The sequence below is a fragment of the Myxine glutinosa genome, chromosome 2, assembly GCF_964187855.1.
Source record: "Myxine glutinosa chromosome 2, kmMyxGlut1.1, whole genome shotgun sequence".
NCBI lineage: Eukaryota > Metazoa > Chordata > Myxini > Myxiniformes > Myxinidae > Myxine > Myxine glutinosa.
Genome location: NC_136262.1, coordinates 181325722 through 181334667, shown reverse-complemented (window position 1 = coordinate 181334667; position 8946 = coordinate 181325722). Strand labels below are relative to the sequence as shown.

General features: G+C 39.8%; 1 protein-coding gene across 1 annotated transcript in view; it reads right to left on the bottom strand.

The window, feature by feature from the left end:
* Positions 1–3244: 3244 nt before the first annotated feature.
* The window catches only part of LOC137421025 (uncharacterized), a 150890-nt gene continuing 145188 nt past the window's right edge, over positions 3245–8946 (bottom strand). The window contains exon 18 of the mRNA XM_068106672.2: positions 3245–3906. Coding sequence (XP_067962773.2) covers positions 3532–3906 — 375 coding nt within the window. The 3' untranslated portion in view covers positions 3245–3531. The remainder of the gene's footprint in view (positions 3907–8946) is intronic.

Genomic DNA, 8946 nt, shown 5'->3' with positions numbered 1-8946 from the left:
CAGGATCCCAAGCCGGCACCCTAACCGCTAAGCCATCACCAGGCTATCCCCACCGAGAGTGTGTTTGTGTTTAAGAAGACCATATGCCTGTGCTAAGGCTACACTCATCTAGAAGGGGTGAACTCGTTTGTTCATATACTGATTGCACACTTACTGATTGCTATTGATTGTTGTGTTCACAAGAAGTACGATTTGATCATTTCACAGGCTTCCTGGGTAACGATGAAGCACTGACAACAATCTGTAGGAGATGCCACAGCATTTTTTTGTACGGGTCAAACAATTCCTCGGAAGTTGTAAAAATTAGATTGCAGAGCTTCATTCAGGATTTTTATTTCATGACAAACGACCACGCTCCAGAAATATCATTTTCATACAGACAAGCAGATTTCAAATAGATTCATCCACAATAATAACAATGCGGTTATCACTATTAGTAATCTATTGTGACGACAAGGAAAGCTGCTGTGAGTGATCACTCGGTTTTACAACCACAAAACTATGATGAATGTAAGATTATGCAACTTTGCTGTAACAAAACGCAATCGGAACAACAATTCATTGAACTCCTTGTGATGTTGAGGCTTTTTTCTTTTTAATAGATTGACCTGGTTTATAAAGTCCTGCAAAATAAAGTAGCTTCACAGTAAAATAAAGATTCATTTTGTGCGATGATCACTACCGAAGTGAACGGGAATTGCACTAAATGTGTACACTTGGCCCGAGATAAAATGAAATAGAATAGCTCTTGTTTAATAAACAATAATGATATGTCAAATACATTCCACTGATTACTCTGATGAGAATGTAAACAACTTCACTGGTTACTCTGATTAGAATGTAAACAACTCAGAAATCGATTTTAGTTATGGATAAATGTAAACATATATGCTGGATTACATGGGATAAAAATTGTGTTTTTTGTAGATGTAATAACCTTATTACTCACTTATTTAAGTACTCTTTTCTCTTGTTGATTTTATAGTTCTTCTTCATGTGCAATATTTGCTGATGAGCTCCTAAAGAATTGTTGGACGTTAAAGATCCCACGGTAATAGTTGGTTAAGGGAAGGATGGAAATGGAAATCATGGAAAAGGCTTCGTCAGTAGCTGTGACAGTCTTTATAGGGTAGTGCGTTATCTCTAATTACAAACATCTCGGGCAGGTATGATCCCTTGCTGCCGAGGTTGAATTGTCTATATTTGATTTTCGATCAGAGAATTAAGGTGTGTGTGTGTGTGTGTGTGTGTGTGTGTGTGTGTGTGTGTGTGTGTGTGTGCAGGGGCGCCGTAAGGGGGGAAAACGTTAGGATGATTCCAAGGGCCCTGCACTGACAGGGGCCCTAAAAATTATGAGAACATTAGGTAAAAATGTGCGCACGTGCTTCATAGGGGCCCATTGTGGTATCTTTTCAGGGGGCCCAAAATCCCTGGCGGCGCCCCTGTGTGTGTGTGTATAAAGAAAATGTACAGGACATAACAAACAAACTTTCTTTGATGGTTCAAATCTCAAGGGAGCACGTTGCTATGTTAGAGCTTATGAAAAAAGGATTTAACGATTTGTGTAGTTGGGTCGAGGGGTCCTTGCTCTGAGGAGTCCATTGTAGGATTGTGTACGCTGGATATTGTGGTATTCAAGCTGTTTTGTTGTAATCACTGGGAGGAATAATTGTGTGAATTCATCATACTCAAACAAATTGGCAAATGCTCATTCCTTGTATCATCATGTAGAACAGAACAACTTGCTGTGGAACAAGGGATAGACTGTTTACAAAACCAAAACCTACTGCAGCATAGGAATAAATAATTATAAATGCGATAACATATAAAAATGGCTTTCGTTAAATAACTGCAGATAAAGTACTATTAATGCCTCTTTCAGCAAAAGAGTTTCAATGTTCATGAAGTCAATAGATATATAATACAGTTTATACTACAGATGTGTCAAGGGTGGGGAGAGGGAGTTAGGTGTGGGTATTGAGGAAAAGGCAGAAAATAATTCACTTCCCTGATTCAATATTAACAAAGACTACTGTATATAGACAAATAACTATAAATAAAAAGTAGAAAAATAAATATAAATACAAATGAAATAAATAAAAAGCAGTTAAAAAATGGCAAAACTTTGTAAATAAATTAATAAAAACGAAATAAATACATTTAAATACAAACTAGATAAATATAAACAAGTAGATAAATACATAAACTTAACAGTAGAGAAATAAATATAAACTAAATAGAGAAATGAATACAAATACAAATAAAATAGATAAAAACCAGTAAAAAAGGGAAATTATTTATAATTTAAAAAAAAAGAAATAAATAAATTTAAATACAAATTAGATAAATATAAATAGTAGATAAATAAATAAATAAAACTTAAAAGTAGAGAAATAAATATAAACTGAATAAATAAATAAATATAAATACAAACAAAATAAATATAAACTGAATAAATAAATGAATATAAATACAAACAAAATAAATATAAACTGAATAAATAAATGAATATAAATACAAACAAAATAATTATAAACTGAATAAACAAATGAATATAAATACAAACAAAATAAATATAAACTGAATAAATAAATGAATATAAATACAAACAAAATAAATATAAACTGAATAAATAAATGAATATAAATACAAACAAAATAAATATAAACTGAATAAATAAATGAATATAAATACAAACAAAATAAATATAAACTGAATAAATAAATGAATATAAATACAAACAAAATAAATATAAACTGAATAAATAAATGAATATAAATACAAACAAAATAAATATAAACTGAATAAATAAATGAATATAAATACAAACAAAATAAATATAAACTGAATAAATAAATGAATATGAATACAAACAAAATAAACATAAACTGAATAAATAAATTAATATGAATACAAACAAAATAAACATAAACTGAATAAATAAATGAATATAAATACAAACAAAATAAACATAAACTGAATAAATAAATGAATATAAATACAAACAAAATAAATATAAACTGAATAAATAAATGAATATAAATACAAACAAAATAAATAAAAATCAGTTTTAAAGGGCAATACTTTGTAAATAATAAAAATCAGTTAAAAAGGGCAATTCTTTCTAAAAAAATTAATAAATGAAATAAATTAAGTTAAATACAAATTAGTTAAATATAAACAGTAGATAAGTAAATAAATAAAAATTTAAAGTAGATAAGTATAAATATAAACTGACTAAATAAATTAATATGAATAAAAAGTAGATGAATGAATAAATAATAAAAAAAATACATAGTTTAAATAAATAGATATAAAAATGTAAGTATATTAAATATTCTCATTGGGATTCATGAGAAACCATCTTTAAACAGTGGGATATTGCCATGCTATTGGTGGATAATAAAAGTTTTTCCCCGATTGGAATATTGACTTTTTGAAGTTTGGGGGCACATCTGTGTAATCTTGCTCAGCGTTTAAATGGTACATGTTTATATTTAAAGCCTTGGTTCAAAGAAAATGTATTTGATTTTACTCACGGTTCATCTCTCCATGCCTGCAGATTTGCCCCATTACACGAAGAGCTTCACAAATGGCTTGTGCGAAAACTTTGGCTTTATCCATTATCACAGTTTCCCCCTCATTCCCTGTTACGTTACCGTGTTTCTCTCTTGCTCTGACCGTGCCGTCTAATAACTTCCTTTGCCCTGTCATCACCCCTTGCTTTCCATAGTGTTCCCTTCCTTTCAGTTTCTCCTCATTTTGTGCCGCACGGCTTTCAAAGCTCCCTTCTTCTCTCCATGAGCTGATGCAGAAAGTGATGTCATTGGGCTGGGGGTTGTAGCTGGCACCAAATCCCAGCAACTCCACTGGGCCATACCCCATCATACCCCACGGGGAGGGAATCTGGAGATGGCGAAAGAAAGGAAAAATAACGTTTAACTTCGGTGTTATACCATCTACCTTCATGTTACATAAGCAACAATGTGATGATGTGAAAGATACAAACAGGAGTAACTTCTTACATAAACATCCTAATGTGTTTAATGCTGTGAAGTGAAATAATTGACGTTTCATGCAAGCACTTACCTTTATGTCTCAATCAATCCTTATATAACGTAAGCAATCTGCATCTCGTATATACTCAGAATATAATCAATCCTTTTCTAATATGTACTCCCCGGCACTCACTAATGAGTCTCTGAAAGTTTGATGAAGATCTGTTTGGCCATGTCTGAGAAAAATGGTGACACAGACACATTCTCTTATAGTATAACCAGATTGACTATTCAACTATTCATGGACCGCATAACTTTTAAACTTTAGTGAAGCGACATTGCCTCAATAAAAAATTTTGGCCAGTCAAGAATAAAAAAAAAAGAAAAAAAAAGTGGTCCTGAACAGACGAAAATTCCATTGCACGTTTGAGATGGTGATACTTGGGACTTGGTAGAATTTTGCACAATTTGATTAGTTCTGTACTTGTTCCAGTGTCACTCCTGGAGGTCACCTTGTAATTCCAACAATTTGATTTGATGTTCACCATCAACATCAGCCGTGAAAGCATCTGAGACAAAGTCAATCTCCTTGTGTTGTTTCCTGAAGTTCCCAAATCTAGTACCAAACTGTTCAATCATGCGCTGCATTTATTCAACATTCTCATTTGTAAAGCGGCAATCAACACCAAGGTTATTGAGGGAGAGAAAGTGTGTGAAGTTCTGCAATTCTAGCTGTTTCCAAAGGAGATGGTTTCTTTGTAAGTTTCCACGATGTAAAGAACTGTTTTCCCCTTTCCTTGTAGCTCCAGATTCAATTTGTTGAGGCACTGTGTTATGTTCAGATAAGCAAGATCTGACAAATTCTCGATTTGTGAGACGAGTACACCCGCTAACTACAGGAGGGGCAGAAAGGGTCATTCCTCTTTGGGGTACATAGATTACAGTTGATCTGTGGTCTGGTCTCAAGAACATTGGGTGTGTGTTCATCTACCAAGTTTCTTGTGGAGAGATAGCCAAGTGGTTTAAGCATTCGAGCAAGCATTCCATTCAAAACCGTTAAGGAACGGCTGGCTTGGCAAACGCTAGCTAGCTGCTTGGTAAAGGAGCACAACCCGGGCTTCCTCCCTTTCAGTTTCGTGTTAAACAGCAGGAGTGAGTTTCAAAAGTTCACTACAAAAATGCCATGTTAGCGCCAGGAAGGGTCATGTTATTAACCCAACACTTATGGGGGTACCTAGAGTACAGTAGATCTTCGCTCAGTTCTGTAAGTAAAACTTACCTCATGCATGTCGGGATTCCTCCAAATTTCTTCATTTAGTGTTATAAACAGCATTAGCGACTGTTTAAAACGCTAATCATACGTGTTTGTGGTTCATAATATTCATTAATGTTCATTACTTCTGGTAGAGGCCGTTGCTCCCACGAAAACGCCATGATAAGCTATTTATATATGTTGACTCGCCGGAAAAACCCCTTGGGGAGGTGGGATATTATTGGTATTAATATTGTTTTGTAATAACATTAATATTATGCTATTATCGTTAGTTTTGTTATTCGAAGCGGCCTTGGAAAAACGCCACGATAAAGCTAACTTAACATGGATATACACCTCAACATGCAACCCATTGACGGCAATGGTGGGGAAAACCCGCTCGGGGGAGAAAAGCCCCTTGGGGAGGGGGGGGGGGGCAAATGAATGCGCTACAACCTTCATTAAGTAACCCTTGGTCATACTGTCAAGTTTGGTTGAGATTGGATAAGTAATGACAGAATGTATTGGCGTCAAAAATTCATCAGACAGACAGACACAAATGGCGTATTTTAATATGATGAGCATCTCGGTCCCTGCTCAGCAGGAACTCTGCTGTGGCATTTTTGAAGACAAACATTCATTGCAGAACTCTACCTCAGCTCAGCCATCTGCCCCAAGTGAAGAAACAGATGTCCGAGTATTCACTTTCCATGAGGATTCTTTTGAATTACTTATCATTCAAGGCATGTGATCTCATGTACTGTAGATCACATCCTTCACAATGTCGTCCACGACATCTTGACACCAATCAAGATGTCGTCACCTGGTGTATCATAGTGGTACTGCATGATACCTTCACCATGTCCAGGGCCTCCGTATCTAGTATGTGTATAATCAATCTTCATCTAATATAATCAATCCTTCTCTAAAATATTGTTGCGGATATGAGATTGGCATCCATCCATATCCGCTTGTAAATATTCCCCTATTTCCTCCATACTTCCCAACTATCCCCAATCCCCCATTCCCTAGTCCCATTTCCTGTAAACAACACTCTGTAGACCCGACCTCCCCCCTATTTCCCCCATTAAATGTCGCATCCAGGTCCACCGCATCTCACGTAGACAACTATAGGACATCTTGCTAGTTATTCTTAGTCTATGTCAGTTAAGGACTCGTTTCCATTAATTCTGACTTTTCGTTGCACCAGAATGTGATTGTATGGCACCGTTAGGAAGTTTAGGACCTCCCAATACCTCCCCGCAGCTCTTCCTCATGGTACAACAACAACAACAACAACAACAACAGCGGCGGCGGCGCGGGGAGTGTGCATCCTCACTCCGGCTTGGTTGGTAGGGGGTGTTGAAAGGGCACCAAGCCTTTCCAACGAGCCGCCATCGAGCATGTGCTCGACGGGGTTACCACGTAGGGGCTCGCTGTCAGCTCCTCGTCAAGGGCGGAGCCCGGTAACCCCCCGCACCCAATAGAAGCGGCGGACCGATCCCATCTGGGGCGGAGCCAACGAGCCGAGGGCGTGTCACTCCCCGCTGAGCATGCGCAGGAAGAGGGAGGTGACGTCAGATGCGCCCTCAGCTTGGAGAGAGAAGGACGCCACCTCTGAGCGCTGTGACACCTCCCTGCATCTCTGGACTGGACCGTGCTTGATTCTGTCCCTGAGCCAAGGTGCACCTTGTGCTATCGACTGCCTGTCCTTCCCTGCCATCAATCCCTGTGTAAGTCAGTCTTGTTCCGTTTGTCTGTGGTCTGTCTGGGATAGATAAGATTGTGTCTAAGTGCCTATCTCTTCTGTGTCTTTACCTCATTGCCTTGTAATCTACCCCTTTTCTCCCCCACTAATTATATCCTCCTCCGGAGGTCTTGAGAACTGTACCCCTTGTGTCGTTTCATTTATCCCAGTCGTTGTGTCTTTTCCTTCATTGATTTAGCATAGCGCGACTTGGTCAACGTTCGAGTGGAATCGGGTGAGTTGGGGGTAATCGGGTAAACTGTGCGAACACGGCGGCCATTCCGCTCGGCCCATCATAACATCTTAAGCCGTGTCCATAACAATTGGTGTCGAGGAGTGAGATTGGACCCGAAGCGCGCTTAACGCGCTCAAAATTACAAGACACCGAAATTTGATTTTGTTTTACAAAAAAAAAAAACGAATTTTGAAAGTCGCGCTATGGCAGATCAAGACGGCTGGGTTCCGGTAGAGGAGAGTGAGGCAGGGTCGATCCAGGACCAAATTGAGGGACAAGAGGAGAGCGAAGCAGTGAGGGCGGCAGGTTCGCAAAATGGCGTCCTCGCGCACGAGGCTTCAGGCGCGCAAAGTGGCGTCCTCGCGCACGTGGGTGTAGCGGCACCAAATTTTGCCGCGCCCGTGACCGTAGCAGCGGCCGCAGCACCAATGAACTGGGGCCTATTCATGCAGCAGATGCAGGCCTTCATGGTCAAGGCGGATGAGGAGAGGGAAGAGAACAGGGGGATGAGAAACCAAATTTTAGGAATGGGGAACCGGATGGATGCTCAGAGTGAGCAATTGGGGGTAATGAGGGACGAAGCGAGGGCTCAGAGTGAGCAATTGGGGGTAATGAGGGACGAAGCGAGGGGTACCGGTGAGGGGTTAGACAATGGGATAAAAGAGGTAAAGAATGGGTTAACGGGGGTAGAAAACAGAATGGCCGCTCAAGAGAATCAAATAGAAGGGGTGAAACATGGGTTAACGGGGGTAGAAAACAGAATGGCCGCTCAAGAGAATCAAATGGAAGGGATGCAAAAGGGGTTAGAGGGGTTAGAAAACAGTATGGAAGGCAAATTGAGGGACATGAGGGACCAAGCGGAAAGGGAAGTTTAAAAAATGGGGCAGCAGATAGAGGGGGTCAGAATGGGGGTAGAAACTAAATTGGATGCTCACAGGGAGGAAATGGAGCAGATGAGGGTGGCATCTGGGCAGGAGATGCAAGTGATGGGAGAGGAGATCAGAAGAGGTGTGAGTGAGGAGGTCGGAGGAGTGTGCGAGGAGGTGAGGCACTGTAAGGAGCGCATGGAGAAGGAGGTGAGAAAGGGGACTATAAAATTGCAAGGTGGTATAGAGGAGTTGACGCTGGAAGTGGAACAGCTGACGGAGGGACAAAAAGGACTAACGGAGCAGGTTCAAAGGAACACTGCGGTATTAGGAGGGTTAAAAGCGACACAAAACGACATAAAAAATGACTTGATAGCGACACAGAGGCAATGTCAGATGGTACGTGAGGGACTGACAACGAGGTTGGACGAGGTGACAGAGGTAATGGAGACGAAGGACCGGCAGGTGAGGACGCACATGGAAACAGTCAAGGTAGCCTTAGAGGACGAGCTTGAGGAGACGCACCGGGAAATAAAAGAGGTGAAGCAGAAATTAGAAGAAGTGGAAGAAGGGGTGAGCGAAATTAAGAAGCGACGGAGAGGGGATAAGAAAGAGATAAAAGAGGAGGTAAAAGAATTGGTCCAAAGTCTGTGTTCGGATCGTGATGATGTGCTCATTAACCGGATGAGGGATTCGCAGGTGATGGAGGAGAAGCGAAGAGAAAGAGGACCCGGTGTAAGTGGTGACCAATATGGTCGTGCGTATGATGCGCCAGGTGATTTAAGAAGCTTGGGGGTCGAGATGGACCCGGGTGTTCGTGAGAGGCCGTTGGTGAAGTGTGCGACAGG